Below are 27,047 nucleotides of genomic sequence, written 5' to 3' on the forward strand. Positions count from 1 at the left end.
TGTTACACCCACATGTTTAATGGTTGGCATAGATCAACGGGTACAGAGGGATGCTCAAGATGAGCCACATCTAACAACCCATAATCTTGGCCAGCGAACACAGGCTGAGACGCGGCGGCGGCAGCTGCACCTGCAATGAGGAGGCCCTGAAGCAACTGCAGTGTGTTTCAGCGTCTCTCTTCGCTCCCCCTCAAGCCGCTCCAGGGACCTGCTCTGTACAGATTTGAACTGACGGCCACCAAAGAAGCTGTTTTCCCCCATGGAGGAGCACAGTTCAGTCCGAGTGCATCATCTAAGCAGAAGGCTTAGTCATGTCTTTGCCACAGCTCTTCCAGTCAAAGAAAAATCACACACGCACAGAAGTGATTAAGAGGCAGCTGAGTGGGCAAAGCACCGGCGGTTCCACCATCAAGGCCCATAGAAACTCCTCAGAACCGCCGTCTCCGCTTTTTGGAGTGCCGTTGCTTCTCCCTCCGGGCTTCTGCAGTCGTGAAGGTAATGCAGTGTGCGTCGAGGAAGTCCATCAGCTTGCCCATCGCAATCTTGATGCCGCTTTCCTTCAGTTCTGCCTGCAGCCCAGCCAACTCAATGGGCTGGTACAGGAGGATTTGGCGGCAAAGAGCTGGCTTGGAGGTGAGGTGGCGCCGCAAGGCTTCTACTTTGTGTGCCTCGCGGGCTGCAGCCTGAGAAGCCGGGACGGGCTCCTCCTCTTCCTCCTCGACCAGCGAGCCAAACTCCATTGAAGAAGAGCTGAGAGAGAGAGAGAGAGAGTCAGAAGCTCCTCCCTTCACTGGCCCTTTGCGAGGAGTCAGGGACACACCACTGCTCTGGCCAGAGGATCAGGTGCCACACAAGGAGAAAACATAGGAGGCAGATTGTTGGCAATTTAGCAGACTGGGAAGCAGGTTTCAAGCTATTTACTCATTTCATAAAATGTATACATCACTAGACTGTAAACCACTTTGAGGTTTAAAGTTTTTTTTAACAGACTAAAACAATAAAATGACCACTAAACAGTAAACAAAACAATAACATTACCAGTAAAACATTCAATAAACTAAAACCAAATTTAAACACACACCCATCTAAAGGGGAACGTTTTTAGCAGGTGCCAAAAAGAGGACTGTGAAGGCGCTTGCCTTGTGTCCAGTGGCAGGGAGTTCCAGTGTAGGTGGAGCCACGCTAAAGGATTGGAGTTCTTAAGAAGACAGAATTAGATGCAAGGGACTGAATGTGGGGCCTTCTGCATGCAAAGAAGGTGTTCTGCCCTGCCCTTCCCAAACCCTGTTGCAGCAAAAGTAACGGCCTGCCTGGGCACCATTGGAAAACCACTCCAGCCTGGCTCTGGGCACACAAATCCACTTCCTAAGTCTCTGCTCTTGCTATGTTTCTAAAGAAGCCCTGACTCCACCTGGGACAGTGATGTTTGACAGGCCATGGGCCAAGGCTGCTGTGAAAACTCAAAAGAGGGCAGAAGAGCAGCTGGATGGGACGGGAGGGGGTCTGGTTTCAGCTCCTGAGCTCCTGATTATGTGGAGACAGAAGGACAGGACCCAGTTTCAAGGGGTGAGAAAGGCTGGGTTTGGGTTTTGGCAGCCTGGCCATTGTCTAGGCAGCTGTGTTCAGCGGCCTTTTCTGGCCAGAGGGAACCAGCAGGAAGGAGCATGCCACCCCCAGCCAGCCTCCTACCTCTGGGATGCTACGGACACATCACTGCCAGTCCCTGATGACGCAGTCGATTCCTGGGAGGCCGTGGGCGCCGAGTCCTTGGTGCTTCCTCCAGGGGGAAATCCTGTTGGAAGCGAGGCTGTCCCCTGCAGCCGCCCTGAAGCGGGGGGCTCAAACACCTGCCCAAGCCCCTCGCGGCCTCCTCCAGAAGGATCCCTGAAGCCCCCGACAGCCTGACTTCCCCCAGCGCCCTGGCAAGGCTCAGCAGATCCGGGCAGCCGCTTGCCAACGGGACTGGAGGCGCCAGGCAGCCTCGGCTTCCTCGGGACCGGCTGGGCTGGGCTGTGGGGCAAGGCCAGCTGGGAGGCCACAGCTGCCTGTTCCTGGGGGTTGGCTCTGGCCCCGTGGTGAGTGTACTGAAAGATCTCCTTCAGCTTCAAGATCATCTTCCGCTTTGGGAGAGCACGGACTCCAAACCTGAGAAGAAACAAGAGACAGGCGGTCACAGGGGCAAACGCCGCAGCCTTTCTCTCCCTGCCGGAGGAGCCTGCCCCCTGCCCCCCCGCAGCACCCACCTGTGCAGCTCCTTCTTCAGCTTTGGGGTCTCCATGATGGAGTAAGATGGCATTGGGGTGGGCGGAGCTGCCTTCGGCGTCTCGCTCCCGGCCTCAGAGGCAAGATCTGGAAGAGAGCAAGGTGGGCGCAGCCCTCAGGAGGTGTAGCTGGGATGCCCGGCGAGGGGAAGGTGGCCAGCAGGGCCAAAGGGGCTTTGCCAGGGGGTGGCGGTCTGGGCACCAAGCAGCCAGAGAGCCAATGCCACACAGCACAAGCCCAGAGCCCCATGCCAAGTGCTCCCCACCTTCTGCTCCCCCCCGGGCCCAGAGCGGCCACTTACCAGGCGTTCTCTGGGTCAGAGGAAAGACCTCGCTGCTATCGGAGTCTTCTCCTGTCGAAGCACCCCTCTCTCCGAAGTGGGGGGCAGCTGCTGCCCCAGCCGTGGGACTCCTAGCTGACGGAGTCCCCAGTGGGGTTGGGGCATTTGCTGTCAGAAAAAGAAGGCTGTCCCCTTCCTCCGAGCGACACAGGGAGTCCTCCCCAGGCACAAGGGGGCTGCTCTGGGGCCAAGGGGCTGCTGAATCGAGCTCCTCTTTGCTGTCGCCCACAAGCACCACGGGGCTGCTGGCAGGCTTCTTCCGGACAGGCGGGGGTTCCAGCAGAGGCAGCCTGGTAGCGGAGCTGCAGGTGGGTGGGCTCTCTCCAGCCCCTTTAGACCAATGCTCCTCAGTCCCGGGGGCCAAGGTGGAGCTGCACCCACCCAGCAGAGGAGTGTCTGGCACTCTCCAACTGGAGGCCTCTTCCCAGCTCTCTTCCCCATTGCTGGCCAGCCTCAGAAGCAGAGGACTTCCTCCACCAGCGTCCCAAAGCTCCCCAGGACCCACCTCACGGGCGGGTGGAAGAGATAGCCTCTGCCCACTGGAAACATCTGCCCCCCCTTGGCTCGACTGACACTGCGAAGCCCCTGTGCGTGGCTCAGAGAGGGCTGCTCCGGCAAGCTCTGCCTCTTCATCAGAATCCAAGAGCACAATGGGGCTGCCCTCCGAGGTCCCACGGCTGCCTGGGCGGCAGCCAGGACCTGGGGACTTGTTCCGCGCAGGCCGCTCCAACTCGCTGTTCGGAGGGGGAGAGAACAGGCCCTGAGTGCTCAGAGAGAGGAGTGCCAAGGGGCTGGTGGGTGATGCCGGCCTCTGTTTGGGAGAGGAGGATCCCAGGGGCAAGAGGTCCCTTGGTGGCCCCTGGAGGAGGCCGGGAAATCCCTGAGACGCAGGGCCTGAGCTGGCTGCACTGCCCCTCTGCTCCTTGGCACAACGGCTCTGCTGCGAGAGCCCAGAGCGGTCACCCAGGGAGGCAGGAAACAGGATTGCCGAGTGCTCGTGCTGCTCTGAATTCTCCTCCTCCATCTGGGGCACTCTTCTGGGGGCAGCTCTGAGGGGGGGCCCTGGGCCACTGGCGGCAGCAGCAGCTGGCAACTGGGACTGTTCCAGGCAGAGGCTTCCTGTCCACACTGCCGTGGCTGCCCTGCCCTCTGCAGGCTCCCGTGGCACCTTCCTGGGGCCAGCGGCTCCACTGCAGACAACAGGCCCATCGTGGGCAGCTCTGCGCTGGGTGGCAGTAAACTCGTAGATCTGCTCCAGCTCCTGCTCGCCCACTTCCTCGCTGTCGGCTTCCTCCAGCTGTCCGCCCTGCAGGAAGGCTTCTTCCTCTTCCTCCAGCCACATGGACTTCAGGAGCCCCTCAAAGGTCTTGGCTCTGTCCTCTCCTGCCTCCTCTTCAGCTCCAGGAGCCCCCAGGCCAGGCTGGCAGCCAAGGCAGATGCCAGCCAGTTCCGTCACTCCAAACCTGAAACAAAAGACGTGCGTGCAAATGCACTTCCAAGAGAGGGGGGAAAGTGTCTCCATCAGGCGTCAAAGTGGAAGTCAGCCTGGGGGAGCAGGGAGCAGGGCCCAATCCAGCTGCAACAAGGAAAACACCAGGAAGAAGCAGCCCACCAACCTCCTGGCCAAAGCAGCCACTTCCGACAACACATGGCGAGGGACGGAGATGTCAGCCGTGTAAAGGTAGCTCAGGAACACACCCAGGGCCTCCTTCGACACATCGCTCAGCAGCACCCGGCGGGTCCCTGCGCCCCCTTCTTCAGCCACAAGGAAACCTTCGCAGCCAGCCTGGCAAGAGACGGAGGACTCTGGAGCAGCCAGCAGACTGGGGCACCTGCTTTGAGCATCATTCCCTCTTGCCAAAGTGCCCCTAAGCAGCCTGGCTGCAGGCCTGGAGGGAGAGCTTGCTCCTCCTCCTTGGACAAAAGGCAAGCTCCAATCCCTCCCCCTCCCTCTCGCCCTTTTTGGCACCCGCCTCCCTTGGTCCTCCCTGCCTCCTCTCACCCCACACGCCCTCCTGCACAAGGAGCTCTTGCCTGCAACAGCGCATGGCTGCTGGGTTCTCTGCGGAGGAGACCCTCCTCTCCCGTGGCTCCTGCGTTGGAGCGGCAAGACGCAAAGGCTGCAGCGGATTCCATCGCCCTCCCCCAGGCAGGCAACACGGCTGGGCTTCCTCCTCAAATCTCAGCCAACATGAAGAGAAAACGGCAAGGGCAAAGTCTCGCTCCTTGCCTGATACCCCCAGACCCAGAACCCAGGCCAGGAACAAGGAGACCCCTCGGGGTGATGTGCCCCCCAGCCGCTCCTCCTTACCATTTCCATCAGCTGTGGGCACCGTGCATAAAGCACAAACAGGTGCGCGTAGAGGAGCTCCCCAGTGTCCACCTGAAACTGGACGTCACTCAGGTGAGGGTTGTTCACCATCCCTCTGAAGGCATCAGCCAAGGAGCCCAGCGGGAGCTGAGAGAGAGAGAGAGAGAGAGAGAGAGAGAGAGAGAGAGAGAGAGAGAGAATGGCCACACTCCACCTCCTGCTCCAGCTCCTTCCTGGAAAGCAGCAGGGGCCAAATGGACTTTGAGGAAGGAGCGCAGTGGGGCTCAAACCCCCCTCACCCCCCACATGCAGAGGCACCCAGCTGTCCCTTGCACATCCACAAGGGGCTCAGGGGGGGCTTCCTCCCAGGGGGTTTTGGGATCCTCTGCTTCCCAGCTAACAGAGTGTCCCCCCTTCCAACCAAACATGGGGGTCTAACCTTACCATTTGAGGACAGCTCCTTTGGGGCAGCTGCTTCTCCAGTGGTTGGAGAAAACTGCTCTGCAGAACGTCGCCAGAAAGCCAACCTTGACCTGGAGCAAAGGGAGAAAAACACAGGTTCACAATAAGTAACCTGACGACCAGCTCTGGGTCCAGGCAGGTCTTTGCCCACGTCTGCAGCCCAGACTCCTCTTTGCAGGCTCAGTTCTGCACCTGCCGGCCCCTTTTCCCCAAGGAAGTCTGCTCACCCGGCCCCTCCTGCTGCCACTGGGTGAGGGTCAGCCCTTCTCCCGCCAGCTCCACCAGGTCTTGCAGCGCCTCTGCATCGCCCGGTCGGCCAGGCGGCCTCTCCCTCGAATCGCCAGAGGCACTGCCTGGCAGAAGCACAGCACCAGCCGGCCCCTGCTCCCTCTCGGCCGGTCCGATGGGCCCTGAGGATGGCAAAGCCATGCCCAGCACGGCTCCCTGGAAAGGAAGGTTTGGGTGCAGACATGAAGTTTAGCCTCAGCACGCCAGGCGCCAGCCCAAATGGCAACACCCACCATCTCTCAACCCATATATATATATATACACACACACACACACACACACACATATATACACATGCAGTGGACGCTCGGGTTGCAAATGCGTTCAAGGCGGGATGCACATTCACAACCCGCAGTGGCGCATCTGTGCACACGCACGGGTTGCGATTCAGCGCGCATGCGCAAAGCACGATTTAGTGCTTCTGCGCATGCGTGACTGCCAAAACCTGGAAGTATCCCGTTCCAGTACTTCTGGGTTTCAGAGGTCCATAAACCGAAAAAAAAACAACCTGAAGCATCTGTAACCCGAGGTATGACTGTGTTTTGTGTGTGTGTGTGTACACACACACTCACACACATATATACATTCACACACACACACACTCTTTTTATTAAATTTCCTGTTTTACAATTTAAAGTACTCATTTTTACATTCTTAAGATATCACTGACTTCCCTTCTTCTCTTTCCATGGTTCATTTTACATATCACAAATCCCTGCATATTTTACAGAAACTATACCATTCAGTATTTCATTATCACAACCATAACTTATTTACACTGTTGAATTTATCTCAATGTTGCCAGTGTTTTCAGCTGTACACAGTTATTTCCCCATATATTCAATAAGTGTTTTCCAATCTCTTTAAACACATGTTCTTCTTGTTCTCTTATTCTATGTGTTGAGTCTGCAAGCTGCGCATATTCCACCAGTTTAAGTTGCCCTTCTCCTTTAGCTGGGACCTCGCTCCTTTTCCATTTCTGGACGGCATCTCTCAACCCGTCCAGTCTTCTAGGTGTCTGATCTCAGGCCGAGGAGCGGCTTCTTCCTATCTGCCTGTGGGCAGCCAGCCCCAGAGCACCCAGGGGAAGAGCGAGGCTGGCCCCGAACCGAGGGGGCCATCTCATGTCCAAAACACCCCACCCACCCACCCACCTCCCCTCCCCCTTCTGCCTGGAAACCAGAGCCAGCAGAGGAGGGGGCAGGGGGCCACCTGCTTCTCCCCACCCTTAGGGCAGAGCATCCTGGGCCTGCTGAGACCCCCTCCATCATCCAAGCCCGCCCCCCTCACGCCCCAGAGGCAGCAGCAGGAAGAGACTGGGAACCAGGAGAACAGTCAGAAGGAAAGAGAAACAAAATGAAGCACTCCTGTTATACAAAAATCTCCAAATGGGTCCATATTTCAATGTCTAAAACTCCTGGTAGAGGACAAGGATCTAGAGATTATGCTAAGGGTGGCCAAATTCTGTGCAACTGCCATAAAGCTTGGGGAGCAAGCTGTATTACCAAAATGATTAAGGTTTTAAATGATAATTTTAGGTTATATTTTACTGACCAAGATTTAATATATATTTTTAACTGCCGCTGTATCTGAATTGTCTCTGTTATACCCAGTTGCAATTCAATGTATCCCTGATTTTGCTGATATTGTAAGTGACCCGGAACTGGTCTGTGACCGTAATAATAAAATTCTATTCTATTCTAGAATTAAGCAAAGTTGGAGGCCCCGGAGAATGATAGACACAGATCGGAGCATGTTGAAGCCACCAGTGGCACTTCTGGGAAGCTCCTTGGCTGGGCCAGGGTGCCAGAACCCAGGAGTCCTGGGCTCCGTTGCTCCCTGGCTAGACGGGAATCCTGTGACTCTCCCCTCCTCCTCTTGAAAGAGCTGCTGTGCACAAACTGCCCTGGGCTCAGTGGCGCTGTTCCGGGGGGGGGGGGGTGGAGAGGCCCTTGCTCTGGGCTCTGCAGGGAGAGCAGCCCCAGGATCAACTGCCCAGAAGGAGATCCCGTTTCAAAAGGGCTCTCCAGGACTGGATCCCGAGCAGGCAGTCCCAGGAACGCTAATGTGCGGATGAGACCCCCTGCACCTTGCCAGCCTGATTACTTGAGCACCTAATAAGCAGGCAGGAGTTGGAGCCCCCCCCCCCCCGGACACAGACACCCACCTCCTCGGGCGTCTGCAACAAAACAGAGCGGGCGAAGTCCGTGGCCTGAAAGCTGCCCGGGGGACACAGTCTTGCCAAGGAGCTGGCTTCCCACAAAGAGCCGTGGGCCCCCCCTGCTCCCCGGAACAGCTCAGCACCCATGAGGCGGCTGGGGGGGAGCTGGGGGGTGCTGGGGAACTCCTCCTCCGCTTCGGAGAGCAGCTGCGCCACACGAGCCTCCATCCGCCGGCGGGCCTCCTGGGGGTCCTGGGGCAGCAGCAGAGGCAGAGGCAGACCCACCTTCGCTCGGTTCTTCTTCTCTAGGAAGCAACACACAGGGAACGTGGCTGAGAGCCGCCAGCCTCCCCACGGAGGAAGCCCCTGCCTGCCCCACAGCAAATGCCGCCCAGGCCTCCCAAGGGCAAGGAGGAGAAGCAGGGGGAGGAAGCAGCCCAGGTGCAGCAGGGCCACAGCCGTTCCCCGCATCGCCCTCTGGGAACGAGGGCATTTCGTCTGAGAAGCTTCTGTTGAAGGATCCTGGCAGGAGAGGGTCAGAGAGGTGGAAGGGACCCCAGGGGTCATCCAGACAGACTAACCCCGCACCCAAGAGCTGCAGAAGCCCACTCCCCCCCCCCCCATCAGCTTCCTGGCACAGCAGACCAAAAGCAGCCCATCTCAGCGCTGGGCTCTCCCTGGCGTCTCAACAGGATAAGATGCACCAAGGAAAAGGTTCTCCAGAGAGCTGCAGAATAAGCACATTTCCAGAGGACGCAGAAGGAACCCGCGAGTTGCCTTGAGCCCAGAAGCCAGAGGCAGCCACCAGAGACCTCCCCCGGGGGCCGGTCCCCTTCCGCCAGGCCCCGCCTGGAGCTCACCTGCTTTCCGGGGCTTCCTGCTTTGCAGAGCGGTGTCCTGCCTGCTCCCGGCCAGCCGTTTGGTCTTCCCCTCCTCCTCCTCCAAGAGGGAGCGGGACATGGCCATGGCAACCAGCAGATCCTCCGTCGCTCCATCCACCTCGGCCACCGCCTTGCGCTTCTTCGGCAAGCGTTGTGCGGAAGAGGCACCTTTTCGCTTGGAGCCGCTGGACAGGGCAGGAGAGGTCAGTTAACCCAGCTCAGGAGCTGCAGTGGGCAACAGCTGCCCCCCCCCCCCGCCAATCTGAGTGGACCACCCTAAGCGTCCTGCAACACTCCTGTCTACGGACCAGGCTGCCTCCTATCTCTGCAGACCAGGAAGCTCCCTCCCTGCAGGGCCGCTCCATCTCTAAGCCCAGATCTAGCACCGGAACCACCTCTTCTGATTCAAGCAGAGCTGGGCGGGTGCCAACCACCTACTGGCAAGATCTCACTCCTGACCTCCTGATGATGACAGCTCCCAGCTGCTTCAGGCAGACATGAAATAGGGAAGGAGCAAGAGGGCAGCAGAGGCCACAGGAACTGCCCCGTGGTACCAGGCAGTGCCCTCCCCAAGAAGCACTTTCAAAAAATGGTCTTGAATGCAGCGGCAAAACCGCTGGCCTACGATGTCTCCAGTGCCCCCCTCCCTGGGCTGCTCCAGAAGGACAGCAAGGTCCACAGCGCCAAAAGGCCGTGACAAGTGTGATGTCACCAGCCAGGGTGACCAAGCCACTTCAGCACCACTGCAGAGCAGTATGAAGTAAGCAGCCCATAAGCGGCACACAAAACACTACCAAACCATTCTACGTTCTAAGTCTTATATTAATAATCCAAAAATTGCGAGAACAAGGTACAAGATCTACAGCAAACGCCACAAACAGAAAACTCATTCAAATGGTGTCCAAAAGGAAGACTCAGTCTTTAAAGTTCCTTTAGCCAGGCTCCTGTAGATATCAACAAAGATAAGTTTGATCAAACGGAGTGTCGGTGATGTTACGCACCAGAGTTAGACAGGGTGGCGGCGTTTGTCACCTGTTTCACCCATGAAGAGTCTCGGGTTTCTTCAGTTTTCTGTTTCTGGCTTTTGTAGTAGATCTTGTACCTTGTTCTCTCAATTTTTGGATTATTAATATAAGATTTAGCACATAGAATGGTTTGGTTTGTGTGCCGCTTATGTGCTGCTTGCTTCATACTGGTCTACAACAAGAATTGGCAGCCTAGGTTCATTTCTTCAGTACTTCAGCACCACTGAGCAATCCTGAAGGCAGGTCAGCGGTTTTCTCCAAATATGCTGCCCTCTCAAGTCCCAAGAGGAGGAGGGTTGCTCAGAACTTGGGGGGTCTTCTCAAGAAGGGGAATGGGCGCAGAACCCCCTCCTTCCCTCTGACCAAGTGAAGCATTAATTGCACCCCAGGCCCACCCCGTGAACCCCCCCCCCCAGCTCACCCAAGAGGCCAAGAGGAGGAAGAGCTTCACTGAGCCAGACTCCACATCCAAGGGAGCCTGGAGGGGACTCTGGACTCACCTCTGGGCGGCTGGGGGGCCAAGGAGCAGGGTCTGCTGTTGCTGCTGCCGTACCGCCTGAAGGAGCAGCGTGGGGGGGACCTCCATGCTGGCAGCGCAGCGCTTCAGGTGGCTGCCCCGGCTCCGGAGGGAGCTGAAGCCCTTTCCGCAGATGGGGCACTCAGGAACAACCGGGCCCCTGGCAGGGGGGGCAGAAGGGGGGCCCTCCAGGTCATCCAGGCACCTGGAGGAAAAGCAGAGTCTCTTCAGGCAGGAAGCCCTCAGAGGAGAGAAGGACCCCCGCCCCGCCCCGCCCCAGCTCTGCTGCTAAAGAAGCCTTTTTTTAAATTGAGGTTTTAATAATAATAATAATAATAATAATAATAATAATAATAATAATAATAATAATAATATCTTTATTGTCATTGCCCCCTCTCGGGGACAACAAAATTTATATTCACATTTGATTGAACTCTTTACAGTTTTTTTTAAAGAGAAAAGAGAAAAAGGGGGGAAATGGAAATGTAGCTCATTACAAACTATGTAATGTATATAATAATAATAATTTTTATTTATACCCTGCCCTCCCCAGCCAAGACCAGGCTCAGGTATAAAAACAATTGATTAAAATACAACTTAAAAACAAGATTAAGCAATTATGTCAACAGGCTTGTTTTTTTCTCTCACATATACATCAGTTCATGAGTCACTATGGTTTTGATAAATGCTTTTCAGCCTTTCCTGAAGAAATGAAAACAAGGCATGGAGCCACCGTTGTTTAAGGTGAGGCCCAGAAGAAAATGCAAGAGGTGAGCCAGGAGACACGGAGGCAGCTGCTCAAAAGCAGCAGGGATCGCCTGGCCAGCTGCCCCCTGGCTGAGCCAGGCCTGGCCTGAGTCTCCCAGCAGCACCCCCACCAAGGAGCCCCCACCTGTTGACATGCTGCTCCCTCCGGACGGAGTTCATGGCAGAGAGGTCCTTCTGGCAGATCTGGCAGAACACCCAGCCGGCCTCCTCCAGGCTTCCCGGCTGCAGCTCCAGATGAGCAGCCCCATGGCGTCCCCAGGACTGGACTGGGGGCAAGAAGAGAGTCAGCCCCAGGCCCCTGGCTCCCTCAGAGCAGCCTCACCCCAGGACACCCTGGGCGGGGGGGGGGGGGGCTGTGGTCTGGCGCCTGGGACAGTGCGGTGCCTCTGGGGCGCAGGAGGAGCCTGGAAAGCATTTTCCAAGCCTCAGCTGCGACGTTTGGACAGCGACCAGCCTTGGGACCCAGACCTTCAATCCAGCAAGCAGGTTTGGGCAGGATCCTGTTTTTCTTGGATGCAAACGCTGCATCTGAGCTGGGGGGGGTGAAGGATCTGCCCAACACAGACCCCCAACAGGTCACTTCTGAGCCATGGCAGGACCCGGGGCAGGCCTGACACTGACCGTCCTGGCAAGCGGGTGGCCTCCTGGCATGGTCCTCCTCCTCCTTCCTGGCTGAGGCGCCGGGCAGCACCAGGGGCTCCAGGGTCACCTGCGCGGATCCCTGCGCCTCCTGCGGGTGCCTCTGCCAGGGGCGGCTGCATCTTCCTCCTCCGCCGCGTCCTCCTTCCTCTGCTGCTGCGTCTCCCGCTCCTGGACGGGCTCCTGCCGGGGAAAAAGCAGGCGGGCTCCATTTGCTGCTGCAAAGAGAGGAGCTGCCCCCTGTGTCCCCCCCCACACCCCCCAGAACTCCCAGAAACAGGCTGAGACACGCCCCCCCGCAGCGCTTATTGGTACGACCCGCCTGAGCGAAGCCAAAGGAAGCGGGCCATACCAATGAGCGCTGCGGGGGGGAGTCCGGACGCCCCTTCAGGGGCTCCTGCGCCCCCTTCTCCGCCCTGCTGGGTCTTCCCGGGGGCCTCAGTCTCGTCCCCGCGGGCAGGAGCAGCGGGAGGCGCGCGGCGGCGGCGAGCCCCCGGGGGACCCCCCGCCAATTTGAGGCGCCCGCGGCGGGACGCCCGGAACTCGTCCTCCGAGTCGCCCATGGGCGGCGGAGTGCCTACCGCGCATGCGCCGCTCGAGGCCGGAGGACTCGCCATAGAGACGCAGAGGGGAGAGCGGCCGGGATGGGAAGCGGAAGCGCTTCCCCGCCCCCGGAAGGGGTTCCGGAGGTGCCAGGAGCCGATGGGCGGATCTACCTCTGCGCCGGATGATGACGCCACCGAGCCGAGACGCTGTAGTTTTCGGACTACAACTCCCATCCTCTTTAGCTAGTAAGACCAGTGGTCAGGGATGGTGGGAATTGTAGTCCGAAAACTGCTGGAGGCCGAAGATTGGGCAACACTGGACTAGACGACCCTGGGACACCCCCTTCCCGACTCCCGGCTGGTTCTTGCCCAGGTCCAAGGGCGGCCGAGGCTTCCCTCTGGGCAGAGGTCTGGCTGCTTGCCTTGCCCCTCAACGAGGCAGCGGCCTGGGGTGGCCAAGGGCCAGGCGAGCTCTGCCAAGCCCCTCTTCGCCCGGGCTGGGGCGCTGCCCCTTTGCAATGCACAGCCACTGAGAAAACTGGAGGGGGGAGTGAGAGACCCCCGACACCCCCCCCACGAGGAGTCTCCCCTGCACGTCACCAAACCATTCACGTACATTTCCCTGCCTTTCACCTGTCAAAGCAAATCCTCCCGTGTCAAGAGAAAATAGCAGCCACATCTCTGCAGAGGCATTCATTGCATCTGCGAAGGGAGCTCAGCTCAGGAGCCTGACACTCCAGCAAAGGAAAACAGGGAAAGCCTCAATACCAAATCGCTGATAACTGCATCCATATAGTGGCTCAATAAGAGAATGAATTTCATAGGAAATCACTCGTATCAATCTTCTCAGTTCCAATGGCATTTAGGATGCAGGGAAGTGAGGCATAAGGGTGATATCCTGCCCCAAGAGTGTCAGACAGATCATCATCTCAATCACAATGCCTACCCTATAGGGGGATGGTGTGATAGGAATTTTATGCTCTTAAATATATGATAATATTCATAAGTGTACCAACCAAGCACATACATAGATCAGCACAGGAAGGCCAACCTGGAAACATTTTGATTCCTAAACTTACCAAATCTTTTCTCTGCAAGGTCAAAATGGAAAAGCCTCCCCATTGTCTTTTCCTTCACAAATCCTGTCTCAAGGGTATGTCTAAGTTTGAATGGGGTGCGAGCCTGTGACCGGCCCAGGAACTAAGTATTTACCACTACAAAAGAATGGCCAGGCTCCCCAGGCAATCCAATCAAGTAACCTGCCAGACAGGAGATAAACAACATTTAAATTTCTGATTAGACCGCCTTTTCTGTGATGTAGGTAAGATGTATCTGAGGGGTGGTCTTAGGTTACACCCCTTCTGTGATGTTTGTATGATGTTTCTGGATGTGGTCTTGATCTACAGGGTGGCAATTTCAAAAGTCTTTATAAGGCCTTGCACACCTTGCACACCCAACAACATCACACATACCATCTCGGGACTATTTAATTGCTCATCGTCTAACACTGTGTATGCCATCAAATGCCAACAGTGTCCTTCAGCTCTCTATATTGGACAAACAGGCCAAACCTTACGCCAAAGAATAAACAGACATAAATCGGACATCAGGAATCACAAGACAGAGAAACCAGTAGGAGAACACTTCAATCTCCCAGGACATTCTATACAAGATCTCAAAGTAGCTGTTCTACTACAAAGGAATTTCAGAAATAGACTGGAAAGAGAAGCTGCTGAATTGCAACTTATTACCAAACTTAAAACCATGGAGAGACCTGGTCTGAACAAAGACATTGGATTCTTATCTCATTATACATGACAAAGCCATTTTTCACCTTCTCACCCCTTGCTTTTTCCTGTAAGACCTATTGCAGTCGTTAAGAGTCGTCAACAGGCTCATCACAGCTATCTGCCAATCACCCATTCCCACCACCCTTCTGAGTAATACCCCTCCCCACCTTCTCACTATATAGAAGGGTCTGGTGACTTCTGTTTCAGTGTATCTGAAGAAGTGTGCATGCACACGAAAGCTCATACCAAGAACTAACTTAGTTGGTCTTTAAGGTGCTACTGGAAGGAATTTTTTTGTTTTGACCATTTTTCTGGGTCTTCCTCCTTTCCTGCGGGTGAGGGGAGCACCCTGTTGCAACAGATCAATAAAGATCAAGCTTACTAGCTGCTTTGCTTCTCAATATTCTCTGGTTGGCCTGTTATATTCTCCTACCAATGGGGAACCTATGTAAGGACTCTATATGGGCTCTTGGATACCCCATAAGGGAAGAAGGGCAATTTTTGTTTACAACAATGGCCAAGACAAAGGGGTGTATTTGACCTGGAAACTGTAAATGCTTTCCTTTGTACTGTGATGGAGTGAGTGTAAGAGACTATATTTGAGTGACAGGGGCATGCCTGGATCTCAGGTTCTACCGGAGACCACACTTTTCCTGACATATCTATGATGTCTTGATGATGCATTCTGAGATGTATTATGTGAAACTTTGGAAAACTTTGAAATACAGATGTAACCCATTGATCTGGGCTTCTCTCTGCTTCTATGGTGTAGCTGGGAGCCTTGCTGCAACAATAAAGATCAAGCCTCTTGGCCGCTGCTTTGCTTCAATTTCTCGGCTGTACTCTTGTTTGACCTTCCAACCGAAGCCTACGGAACTCACTGCTGCAGGAAAAGATCTGCTCCTTGCATCTGCCATGGGGGGGGCTCTGAGCATGCTTAGAAGCACTTGGTCCTAATTGCCAGTGCGTTTTGTGAACAGTGCGGAGCCACTCTCTTCCCATGCGCATTGTAGAAGGGATCCACGCACTCGAAGACAGGCTCAGAATAAAAGCAGGGCGATACATTTCAGAACTGGGGGTTTAAAAGTCTTTACTTAGAGGTACTGCCAACACACGCAGCCTGCAGGCAAGTCCAGAAACACACACCCTGACAGCTGGCTGTGCAAACACACCTTTTGAAATAAAGGACCATGGCTCCAGGTGGCTCAACTCTGGCCCCTCTGCTCTTTCCAACGGGCCAAGATCCGGATGTGGGAGCCCAGGCCAAGAGCTTGCCAAAAGAGCAGGCAAGCCAGGCCAAGCACCCTCTGAAGACAGGCAGGATGCCCCAGCTCAGCTCCAGGCAGGACTCAGTGCTTCTCCAGGGCTTTGGCAAGGAGCTCGTTCAGCCGGTTCACCATCGGCCGCGGGTCATCGTTCAGGCCTGCTGCTATCATGGCGTTGTCGTAGATCTGCCAGCGAAGGAAGGAACAATGAAGCGGGTCAGGGTAGAGGGGGGCTACCTTGGCTTACTGTGTCCCAGGGTATGGCAGGAGCACCAATGGACAGAGATGGGATTCTGCTCTGAATGCCAGCCAGGAGTAGACAAGGAAAACATGACAGGAGGGGCGCATTTCCCTCAGTAACTGCTCTCCTGGGGGCTGGACTACATGATCCGCTTGGCCCCTTCCAACTCTATAATTCTATGATTCTTCTGCCCCCCCCCCAAGGCTCTCAGAGAGGCCCCAGGGAATCCACGTGGGGGTGGCAGGGGGTTACACTGTTCCCTGCTTGTGGAGACTGCAGGTGCCAGCTGTCTCGGCTCCAGACATTGCAAAGGCACTGGACACCTCCCCCACTCCTTTCCACTGCTCTCCCGAGGGGATGACGAGACGCTGGCAGTCCATGTGCCCCTCTGTGTGGCTAGGCTTCTCCCCTGAGGAGGAAGCAGAAGCTAGTTCACCTGGTCAAGCAGCATAAGGGCCAGATCTGGCTGGCTGGAGCGGAGCTGGTTGAGCTTCTTGATCAGAGCGTGCCTAGAAGGGAAGACAAAGGGGCAGTTTGAGTGCTGCAGCAGGCAGAGCGCATGGGATTCCTTCCCCAAAGCCCCCTCTCCGCCTGTGCCCAGCCCCTCTGTCCTCCCCAAGGAGAGCCCTTGCTGAGGTCCAAAGGGAGGCGTCCGAAAGCAGGATGTGAGGGCGACAATGCCGTCCCCAGTGCATCACGTCCAGGGATTCCTCCTCCCCCAGGTCCAGCTCTGCCTGTTTTCCAATACCCAGTATTGATCTCCAGCGTGGGCTGAAGGATCTGAGCCCGCTCCTCGGTGGTCTTGGCCAGCTGCTGCATCCGGAGGAAGTGTCGGGCAGCACCCATCTCCAGCACGGTGATCATGGCCGGGTGCATCTCCAGGCGTGGAGTCACCTGTAGGGCAGCAGGAAGGAGGGGGGTGAGGTCAAGGCTAGCAGCCCCTCCTGCCTCCCCACCAGGTCCCAGGAAGCAAGCCAACCCCCCGGCTGCTGAGAGGAAATGGCAGGCCGGTACATGGATTTGCCCAGATCCATCACAACTGCCCTTTCCAGTTATTTATGCTCTCAGCCCTTCACACAGTCATCACCATCCTGACAGGTCACACTGTGGCTGCAGAAACAGCTCCCAGGCCCAGCCAGGGGGCTTCCCGAGACCCAAGCCCTCATGGTGGCCAAAGTGTTCTCCCTAGATTGTGTGCAAACGCAGGCCTCCCACCCAGGCCAGAGTGGCGCATGCTCTGGTTAACTCCCGCTTCGATTTCTGCCATGCGCTCTACGTGGGGCTACCTTTGAAGGTGACTCGGAAACTACAACTAATCCAGAATGCAGCAGCTAGACTGGTGACTGGGAGTGGCTGCCGGGACCACATAGCACCGGTCCTGAAAGACCTACGTTGGCTTCCAGTATGTTTCCGAGCACAATTCAAAGTGTTGGTGCTGACCTTTAAAGCCCTAAACGGCCTCGGCCCAGTATTCCTGAAGGAGCGTCTCCACCCCCATCATTCAGCCTGGACACTGAGGTCCAGCTCCGAGGGCCTTCTGGCGGTTCCCTCCCTGCGAGAAGTGAGGTTACAGGGAACCAGGCAGGGGGCCTTCTCGGTGGTGGCGCCCGCCCTGTGGAACGCCTTCCCACCAGATGACTTTTAGAAAACATCTGAAGGCAGCCCTGTATCGAGAAACGTTTTGTGTCTGATTTTACAATGTTTCATGTTCTGTAAGCCACCCAAAGTGGCTGGGGAAACCGAGCCAGATGGACAGGGTATAAATAATGAAATTATTGTAATTATAACTTACCCGCCTGCCCCCCTGCCCTGGACCCTCACCTTGATGGCAGCAACCCGTGGGCCAAGTGCATTCCTCATCCAGGCCAGGAGCTCCTCTGCAGCCGAGGCGCTCAGAGACTCTTCTGCTGCAGGAGGAGGAGGAACACAGGGGAGTGGATCAGGGTGGGGGAAGAGGAGACAAACCCCTCAGTCACAGCCACAAAGTCCTTCCTGAGAGGGTGGGGAGTGCTGACAAGAGGCCAGCCTCTGGGACACCTCCTGGGGTATTCCCATCCCTCCAAGATGGGCGATTCCCCACCTCCTCCAAGCTAGGCAGCCAACTCTGCTTGAAAAGGGCTCATGCCCTCTTCCCACCGCACAGCAGAAGCCCACCTGGGTGCTTCTCCTCAAACTTCTCCTCCTTGTAGTGGTCGACGACGATATCCGTCTCCACAGACATCAGCTTCTTCTTGTCAAACTCCCGGAGGTGCAGGAGGGTCAGTTCATCAAACTGCTCGTAGCAGAATAGTACCTGTGGGGGCCAAATGGGGGGGTGTCCTCAGTTCCAAGGAAAGGGAGAATGACCACCACCACCCCGGTCACAGGGCTTCCTCCTCTGCTCCTGGTGCCCAACCCCAAAGCACTTGCTGGGAAAGGGGCTCCCACAGGCCCCGGCTGGGGCTTTGCTTCCCGACCCCCCCCCTTTGCTCTGCTGCTCACCTCCACGTCCTTCTTCTTCATAGCTTCGTAGTAGGGCGAGTGCTCAGCCAGGTGGCGGTTGGGAGAGCACAGGTAGTAGATGTTCCGGCTGCCGGCCTGCATGCGGCCAGCATAGTCCGAGAGGCTGGTCAGCTGGCCAGCGGGCAACGCCGAGGACTCGTAGCGAAGCAGCTTAGCTATGTCTTCCTGCGAAGGAGAGTCCCGCCAGTCAGAGGACAAAGGAGGCAGACCCCTCACCCTTCACCAGGGCATCCGCTGCCCAAGTAAACCGCTTTGAGGGTGGGTTTTACAATCAAATTTTATGAAATAAATGAAGTAGGTGGCATCACAGCCGGTTTCCCACCTCCCTCTGGATACTTGGCAAGAATAAACCTCGCCCCTCAGCTGTCCCTCAACACACCTTGACATCCTGCTCGGCGATGGTGACAATCCCCTCGCGCATGAAGAGCCCATAGTCCTCAAAGAACTTGGCGTACTTCTCGGGGTCCTTCTTGCTCTGCTCAATGAAGAACTTGATCAGCCTCTGCTGCAAGACTCCTCGGAGCTTCCTGCAGGACAACACTCAACATCAGGGAGATGGGGGGGGGATAAGTGCCTGGAAGCCCCAAAGATTAAAAGAGGGGCAGGAGAGACAGCGGAGGAAAGACTGCAGACAGTGATGGACTGAAGGATCTCTGGCCGGGAGGAGGGTTTCTATTCTTTCCCCCCTTCACCAAAAGATTTGCCTAGGTGCCATGTGCAATCTAAGTGAAGTCGGCATTGCTCTGAAGAAATTCTGAAGAAAGAAAAATGGCAGACAAAATTAATGGACTATGCACAATTGGACAAAATGACCGGAAGGATTCAAAACCTGCAGAACCAGAGATTTACAGAAGATTGGAAGAAGTATATGAACTATTTGAAGAGCAATTGTAAGCAACAAATCACGCTAGTAGGACTACAAGACGTTTTGTAAGGAGAAATATACAAAGTGTTACAATGCAGAAAAAGATAGAGATATTGGATACGAGTTTGAAATGTAATAAAGAAAATAAGAAATGCACACTAAGAGATTAGGCTGGAAAATTTTCAGACAGGACTGATGGAAGTAAAAAAAAAATTGAATAAGATGTAAAAGTATGTTTAATTACTGCTGAAAATGATATGTTTAAAAATAAAAGTTTATATATATATAAAAGAAGAAGTTGGCATTCCTCTGTGACCAAGAAGCCTCCCAAAGGCATTTTGACCAATCGCACCTCTGCCTGCTGGGATCCCAATTCCTGGCATTAGCCACAACAGGTGCCGGGGCTGATGGGAGCAGGAGTCGCAGCAACACCGGGAGGGCCCCAATCCCTGCCCCCTGGCGACCAAGAAGGGAGCAGACCTGCAGGAGAAGGAGCCAGGGCCCAGCCCAAAGGAGCAGCCAGGAAAGGGGGACCCCATTTTTCTGGCAAAGGGTGTCTAAGGAGGCAACAGAAATCCCTGGGTTAAAGCTGAGCAAAAGTCCAGAGGTAGCCCTGTTATCAATTGACGATGGGCTGGAAGGGTTGCAGGCGATGAAGGACTTGCTCACAAATTTATTGACAGCTGCGCAAGTTATTACAGCTGGGAAGTGGAAGGGGCAAGGTGAATATAAAATGGAAGAATGGTATAAAGAGGTATGGGATGTAGCTATTAATGATACATTAACATGTGCCACTAAGGTAAGACGGGGAATACTCAGGAGAAACGACTCTGAGGAGATACGGAGGGTGTTTGTAGAATTTGTACTGTTAGAACGGAAAGGGGTCAAACCATCGCAAGAGGTGTTGAAATTTTGGGAGGTTGGATAGTTACAATGGAATGGTCTCAGTGGTGGGGTGCACATGTTTATTCTTATTTTTTATTATTACTTTGTCAAAAAAAAAGAAAAAGGAAAGGGGTGTCGTGAATTCTCCGTGGCGCTTTAGCAGAAATGCTCAGAGTTCCAGGTTCTTCAGTGCAGTATATTTATTGTGAGCTATATCCACAAATATCTACAGGTTATATACACTAGCAGTTCATACAGTCAAACAGAGTACCTGGCTGCACTTTAAGGCAAATAGGAAGACCTTCCTCTCTCTCTCTCTCTCTCTCTCTCTCTCTCTCTCTCTCTCTCTCTCTGACCACACTCCTCTACACCACCACCTTTACTGCTGGACAGCTTTCCCTTTTAAACCGACGACAGCCAATCTACTGACAGCACACTACTGCCGAGTCATTCTGACCCAGCACTTGCATAGAAAGTATTGCAGGCTGACTGCATCAGCCAGCCGCATCAGCCAGCAAACTCTATCCTGCAGACTTACTATCTCACACAGCATTCTGTGAATCCCGACAAGGGGAACCTTGGGGGGCCACTGCCAGTCAGAGCAGCCAACACTGGGCAGGGCAGACCAACAGCCTGCCTTGGGGGAAGGCGGATCAGTGAGCGGAGCCTCACGCGCCCCCTTGGAGGCCACGGCAGAATCGCTTCCAGGAAAGCCCCAGGGCCGGAGGGCGGGCAGGTGCGCACATGGACACAGCCCGCAGGTAGCTCACCTGACGAGTGCGCTCTCCTGGAGCAGCTCCCGGCTGAGGTTCAGAGGGAGATCTTCGCTGTCCACGACTCCTGCACCAAACAGAGGGAGGGGCAGCGTCAGGGGCAGGGAGGGCAAGGGGGAGCTGTGGCCCAGAAACAACCCCCCTGCCCGCCCCAGGGCACCTGCAAAGGGGAGGGTGGCTACCTTTCAGGAAGCGGAGCCATTTCGGCAAGATGTCTGCGGCTTTGGTCAGGATGAGGACCTTGCGGCTGTAGAGAGCGACGCTGGAGCCCAGCTCCCGGCTGACGTCAAACATGGAGGGCTTCTAGAGGCACAGGAAGTCACAATAATGGTGTTATTCTTTCTACCCCACCCATCTGACTGGGTTGCCCAGGTTGAAACCGGATGTTCTGCCAGGTGGGAGGGACCCAGCTCAACCTCCATCCTGGGGTGGGGCTGCCCCCCTCCTGCAGACCACCCCTCAGTGCCTCTGGAAGGCAGTGGGGAGACCCCCAGGGCCCTCACCGCCCCCGGGACGTAGAAGATGCTGCGGATGTTGAGAGGCGCGTCTGTCTTGTAATGCAGGATGTAGCGCGGCTCGTCGTAGGCCTGAGCAATGAAGCGGTAGAACTCCTTGTGCTGCCAGTCCCCAATGTCCTTTGGCTCCAGGGTCCAGAGGGCCTGCACAGAGGGAGGGGGAACAGGGGGGCAGAGGCTGCTGAGGCATTCAGAGGGCACAAGGGACAGCCAATGTCACTGCTGCCAGGAGGAGTTTGGTCCAGAGGCGAGCCCAAAACACCCCGAGGCTCCAGGCAGAATAGCAAAGGGGAGCCCAGAATAATTCTCCTGCCCCCAAAGCGGACCAAGAATGGGACTAGGAGGACATTGGCAACCTTCTCCAAGCCACTACCCCACCCTGAAATTAAAAGGCCATGGGAAGAGGACCCGGCATTGAGAAGCATCCCCCACTGTCCTTCTGGCAACTCACAGGAGAGAGCAAATGTTGCCCCTGTGCTCCAGAGGGGGGGCTGCTCCTCAGAGCCACTTGCACCGGACCCCCACAAAGCCCAGGGAGAAGGCAAAATCCCAGGCAGGGCTTCCTGGCCCAGAGCCTTTCCTAAGAGCCGGCTCCTCCTGACCAGCACCTTGTTCTGAGCAGGGCGGAAGAGGACCGTGAGGCTTCATTTTAATGTTGTACTTGAATCTTGCTTTTAAGTTGTATTTTAATCAATTGTTTTTATACCTGGTGTTAGCCGCCCTGAGCCCGGTCTTGGCTGGGGAGGGCGGGGTATACTTAACATCATCATTATTATTATTATTATTATTATTATTATTATTATTATTATTATTCTGCATGTTTGGGGCCCAAGCAGCGCAAGTCTGCAGCCGCCTTACCTGCATGGCATTAACACGTCGACCGTTGAGGAAGAGGGGGTAGCCAACGAAGTTGCTGTACTTTGTGATGACCTCTAGCGGAAGGAAGGAAGGGGTTTGATGATCAACCTTGGTCAACAGCCCTGCCCGGGACACCCAAACTCCAGAGGTGCCCACTGGCCCACCCACCCAAGGGGAGCCCAGAAACACGGTGGACCAGCCCACTAGGAAAGGAAAGGCAGGGCTGGATGCTGTGGGGATCCTGCAAGGCAGAACCGTGAGCACATTGAAGTCCACCACAGGTATGTTGCTCATGGAGGGCCGGAAGGGATCAGAAAGGCCCCCACCCCCGCTTCTCAACCTGGCACTTAACAAGCCCAGAAGCCAGTGACCGTGAACATACGCCATGCCAACGGTCCAATTTGAGCCAATAACTGCCCGCTTTGGGTGGCAGCTCTTTGGAGTTCTGGTCTTCACAGGAGATGCTGCCAGAGACCAAAACTGGGAGCTTCTAGGTGCACAGCCTTTCTCCCCCTCACAGACACCCCCTCCCCAAGCCAACCCCCACCAAGCCACCCTGGGGAACCCCAACCAGGCGCAGGGCAATCACCTTTGACGCGCTCCTCGTTGGCGAACTCCTTGCAGTCTTCCTTCAGGTGGAGAATTATTTTCGTCCCTGGTTGAACTCCAGAGGCTTCCGAGATCTCAAATGTCCCAGAACTAGGATTAGAAAACCGTTTCCTTAATAACAGTTTGAACAATTTATTTAACTAAAACAATAACGTTACAGTATATATATCCATGTTTGTTGACTTATGTGGTTAATTTTTTTTTAAAAAAAAAACCACACTAGACTGAGTTTTAGTATGGACTATAATGCAACTTAAATAGAATACTATCTTTAGAAAGATTTTTTTCCTCAAAAAGCATTTTATTTTAAAAATCCAATTTAAATAGAAAAAATCTTATTTAAATTTTAAAAAATCCAAGATTTCTGCCCGCACCCTACACTTCCTCCTGCCTGCCGCCCAGGCTTGCCCAGGTCCCTCCGGAGCACCACTTACCCATCCGAGTGCCAGCAGTACCCAGGGCTGCCTGGCTCTGCTGACTGTGAGAAAACTTCCACCCGATCCGCCACCATGAAGGCCGAGTAGAAGCCCACTCCAAACTGGCCAATGATCCTGCTGCCGGCTTCCGCCTGGCTCCGCAACGTCTCCAGGAAGGCCTGTGAACACAAAGGCCCTTGCTTGCAGCCAGGCTGCCCTGACAGATGTCTAGCCACTTCCCAACCACTCAAAGGGGGGTCACCAAGGTGCCAGGTGCCAGAGTCCCCTCTCCTTGTAGCCTCAGGGATTGCCCTGCCCTGGAACTGTGGCAAGCCTAGCTGTACCCCCAGAGCCTGCACCCGCTGCCCCAAAGCCTCCTGCCCTGTTACCTTGGAGCCAGACCTGGCAATGGTCCCAAGATTAGAGATTAGCTCCTCCTGGGTCATCCCGATGCCTGTGTCCTGCAGGGAAGAGAATGGCAAAGACATCCGTGTCATGTCCTGGCCCCCACTTTGGGATAGGGAGGGCAACACTCCCCCATCCGCACAGACTCGGGCAAGAGAGACATTCCGCAGCAGCATTGTTTCTAGCTGTTTATGAGAGATCAGCTCTGATCTGAGCAAAGCACCAGAAGGTGGGGTCTATGGGGTTCAGCGCCAAGGTCAGAAGTCAAGTCAGGGCCAAATCCCACCAGACACCAAGCTCATTGGGTAGCTGTGGCCAAGGCCACGTCTCAAAGCTAGGCAGAATCCCCCCACCAGTCCCCCTTGGGCCAGAGGCAGCAAAATCTCTCCAGTCCAGCGACCTTCCTTGGCAGCCCTGGACAAGGAGTAGGAACAACTAGAGAAGTCTGGGGAGTTCTGGCGCAAGTCATCCACTCAGCAGCAATACCTGGATGGTGATGGTTCCTTGTTTGGAGTCTGTCTCAAGGTGGATTTCCAGTTCTGGCAGGATCTCCCCTTTGGACATCAGCTTGTGGCGCAATTTTTCTAAAGCATCACTGCAGTTGGAGATCAGCTCTCGGATAAACACCTGCAGGGAGAGGCCACGTTGATGCAAACGGGGACCACAGAGACAGCAGGGGAGCGGCTCTCGAGTGTGGAGCAGCGCCCCATCCCAGATGGAAGCGGCTCATGCCTTCCACCCCCACTAGCCAAGGGCAGGGGAGACTCCACACACTGTAGCAGCAGGCATCCCCTAGAGCAGAGTTTTCCAAACTGTGTATCGTGACATGTTAGTGTGTCAGCTGCAGTAATGCTGGTGGTTAACAAAAGAGGTTTAAAGACTGTCTCAAGGCAAATCTTTAAAAATGTAGTATAAACACCAGCAATTGGGAAACCCTTGCCTGTGAGTGCTCCAACTGGAGAACAGCCTTTATCAAAGGTGTCATGGGCTTTGAAGACACTCGAACTCAAGACACAGGGGAGAAATGAGCTAAGAGGAAGGCAAGCTTGGCAAATCCACTCCATGATCAACTCCCGCCCGGAATCCAATGTCCCCACTGTGGAAGGACGTAAGGATCCAGCATTGGCCTCCACACTCACTTACGGACTCATTGTTAAAATCGTGTTTATGGAAGACAAGCTACGAGGGATCGCCAAAGAAGAAGAAGCAGGTATGTCACATGAATGCTCCCTACACTCATCCCAGAGCTAGAAAGGGGTTAGTTTAACCTCCGGTTTGCTAGCAAAACTGAATTTCTCTGTCATGAAATGATGCACATCTAAAAAGTGTGTCACCAACATGCAAACTTTGTTGGAGCTACCCTGGATTTGCAAGCAGACTGCACTGCCGCCCCAGTCTGATCTGACTCCTCAAGCCCTTCAACTGGGAGCCTGTTCTGGTCCTTGCAGTTCCCAGGGAAGCTCCACGGACTGTGGAGTGTGCAGCTTTGAGGAAAGACATGTTGGGCAAGGCGCTACATCAGCCAAATTCCCTAAGAGGTACAAGGACTGCTTCCCAACTGAGGTGAGAGGAGGGCTGAGTCTGTAACGCAGCGCACCTGCTTTCCACTAACCTGGGGAAACTAACCAACCCACTGCAGAAGAGGTGCAATGAAGCCTCCAAATGTCTGCATTTGGAAAGTTGCTTCAAATTAAGGCAGCAGCCACTACCAGGGCTCAGGATCCCCCAACGAGGAGTTAGGGTCAAGCCAGCGCAGCAGGCATGGGCAGTGGCAGGCGCTGGCTCTGCCCTGCAAAAGGACCCTTGGGATGCACCAGGGCAGGAGCAGCCAGCCTACCTCCTTCTCCGAGTAGAGAGAGCGGGCCACGATATCCAGCAGCTGCTTGGTCTCTGCTTGAAACTCGTGCCTGGAGGCAGAACCTGCAAGATGGAGAGAAGGGAGAGGAAAGGGCTGCTGCTGTTGTTCTTGGCAAAGGGCTGCCCCTTTGCCCCCCACAGCAGGGCCCAGGAAAGAGCGTGGCTTGACTCAGGGGAGGGGGAGCCTGACCTGGGACTGCCTCGGGGTTGCTGGTCAGTCGATGGAGCGGAGGGGCCTCCTCGTCACTCTGGGCAGCTTGCGAGCTGTAACTCTTCCTGGACGCCCAGCTCAGCCCTGGAGGCAGCAGCGGAGGGGCCGGTCGGGGCAGGAGTACGGCCCTTGGACCTGGAACGGAAGAAGCATTGGGTGGTGGGCCAGGGACCCTTCTGAACGCGGAGCTTTAGTGATTGCTACCTGCTGTTATAAGAATTCTAAGGTCTCCAATATAGAATAAATGTTCATAAACGTACAAGGCAAATGCACATACCTAAGTATATACTCTACATGTCTGAAATGGTACTGGAGAGCAATCCTGAAGCAATTTTGACTCTCCCAAATTGACTTCAAATATTTCTCTGCAAGGAGGAAGGAAATGGGAGCAGCTTTCCAATGGTCTTTGGACTGTAGGGGCTTACACCTCCCTGCACATACAGTCTGGCAAGTATCTGTTAAGCTGGGCACACTATCAATACGTGTAGGAGATTCAGGAACTGAGTATTTACCATCACAAAAGAATGGCCAGACTGCCCAGAAAATGCAATGAAGTAAGGCATTATCAGGTATCCTGGCAGACAGGAGAGAAGCAACACTCTCAAATTTCTGCTGCAGACCGCCTCCTTCTGTGATGTATGTATGATGTTTTGGGGGGTGGTCTTGGGCTACAGGGTGGGCAATTTCAGAAGTCTTTATAGAGGCCTGTGCACCATTGTTCTGGGTCTCTCTTGTCTTCTTGCAAGGAGGGAGGGAACTCTGTTGCAACCGTTTATTCTCTGTTAATGAAGATCAGGCTTACTAGCTGCTTTGATTCTCAATATACGCTGGTTGGCCTCTGCTTTCTGCAGACGGGGCTCTAAGTACCCCATAAGAGAATTCAAACTGTGGTTCCCAACATGGGGCACACACCCCACGGCAGAGAATTGATTGTTAAGGGTGGCAATTCAAGAAAGTGGTACCTCGGGTTAAGAACTTAATACGTTCCGGAGATCTGTTCTTAACCTGAAACTGTTCTTAACCTGAGGTACCACTTTAGCTAATGGGGCCTCCCGCTGCCGCTGCACGATTTCTGTTCTCATCCTGAAGCAAAGTTCTTGACCCGCGGTACTATTTCTGGGTCAGCGGAGTCAGTAACCTGAAGCGTCTGCAACCCGAGGTACCACTGTATTAACAGAGAATGGCCTTTCAGGCTTCCTCCACGTGAACAGGAGTTCACTTTTTGAATAATAAGGAGAATAATAATAATTAAACGGGGATCAGGAATTGAGAGGTGCTTAGGCGGGGCATGGCCAAAAAACCGTTGGCATCCCCTGAATTAGACGTCTTTCTCTTGTGACGCCGCCCCCGGGGCTTCCCGGGCCAGATCCGCGGCGGGGACGGGCATGGCGCGGCCTGCGGGGTCAGAGGGGGGTCGCCAGGGTCACGCGGCGCCCAGGGAAGCAGCCGCCGCCGCCGCCTCCCGGGGCCTCGCCAGGGCCCGGCCTGCCTCACCTGCTCCCGCCGCCGCCGCCGCGGCTCCCGGGCGGACCAGGAGGCGGAGGAGGCATCGCCCGCCGCGCAGCACCTCCAGCCTCGCCATCGCGACTCCCCGCACGCCCACCCGACTTCCGGCGCGGGAATAGCGTCACGCGAGACGTAGCCGGCGCTCCCGTG

At 55.1% G+C, this 27,047-nt stretch overlaps 2 protein-coding genes across 4 annotated transcripts; both read right to left on the minus strand.

The window, feature by feature from the left end:
• Window positions 1–12,271, minus strand: SLX4 (SLX4 structure-specific endonuclease subunit; the record flags this gene model as incomplete). 2 transcript variants are annotated; one of them, XM_081887877.1, is made up of 14 exons in its annotated part: window positions 1–750; window positions 1,690–2,145; window positions 2,244–2,349; window positions 2,564–4,065; window positions 4,219–4,388; window positions 4,914–5,060; window positions 5,358–5,446; window positions 5,603–5,819; window positions 7,831–8,129; window positions 8,685–8,890; window positions 10,231–10,452; window positions 11,140–11,281; window positions 11,637–11,837; window positions 12,007–12,271. In XM_081887877.1, the coding sequence occupies 14 exons, from the start codon at window positions 12,269–12,271 to the stop codon at window positions 429–431; spliced, it is 4,344 nt and encodes a 1,447-aa protein (XP_081744003.1). In that variant the 3' UTR covers window positions 1–428. The 2 variants fall into 2 exon arrangements, with proteins under 2 accessions (XP_081744003.1, XP_081744004.1); XM_081887878.1 differs by having other exon boundaries at window positions 5,603–5,815; window positions 7,827–8,129; window positions 12,007–12,235.
• Window positions 12,272–15,062: 2,791 nt separating this feature from the next.
• Window positions 15,063–27,029, minus strand: TRAP1 (TNF receptor associated protein 1). Of its 2 annotated transcripts, none has more exons than XM_081889181.1 (18): window positions 26,886–27,029; window positions 25,371–25,526; window positions 25,161–25,243; window positions 23,810–23,950; window positions 23,308–23,379; window positions 22,937–23,097; window positions 22,483–22,592; window positions 21,894–21,967; window positions 21,024–21,179; window positions 20,703–20,823; window positions 20,518–20,587; window positions 18,377–18,524; window positions 17,977–18,162; window positions 17,650–17,788; window positions 17,317–17,399; window positions 16,244–16,389; window positions 15,932–16,004; window positions 15,063–15,440 (listed from the first exon to the last, which is right to left on the minus strand). In XM_081889181.1, the coding sequence occupies exons 1-18, from the start codon at window positions 26,971–26,973 to the stop codon at window positions 15,339–15,341; spliced, it is 2,109 nt and encodes a 702-aa protein (XP_081745307.1). In that variant the 5' UTR covers window positions 26,974–27,029; the 3' UTR covers window positions 15,063–15,338. The 2 variants fall into 2 exon arrangements, with proteins under 2 accessions (XP_081745307.1, XP_081745306.1); XM_081889180.1 differs by having other exon boundaries at window positions 17,317–17,402.
• Between the last annotated feature and the right edge of the window lie 18 nt (window positions 27,030–27,047).

The sequence above is a fragment of the Podarcis melisellensis genome (genome assembly GCF_964234715.1).
Source record: "Podarcis melisellensis genome assembly, chromosome: 14".
Lineage (NCBI taxonomy): Eukaryota > Metazoa > Chordata > Lepidosauria > Squamata > Lacertidae > Podarcis > Podarcis melisellensis.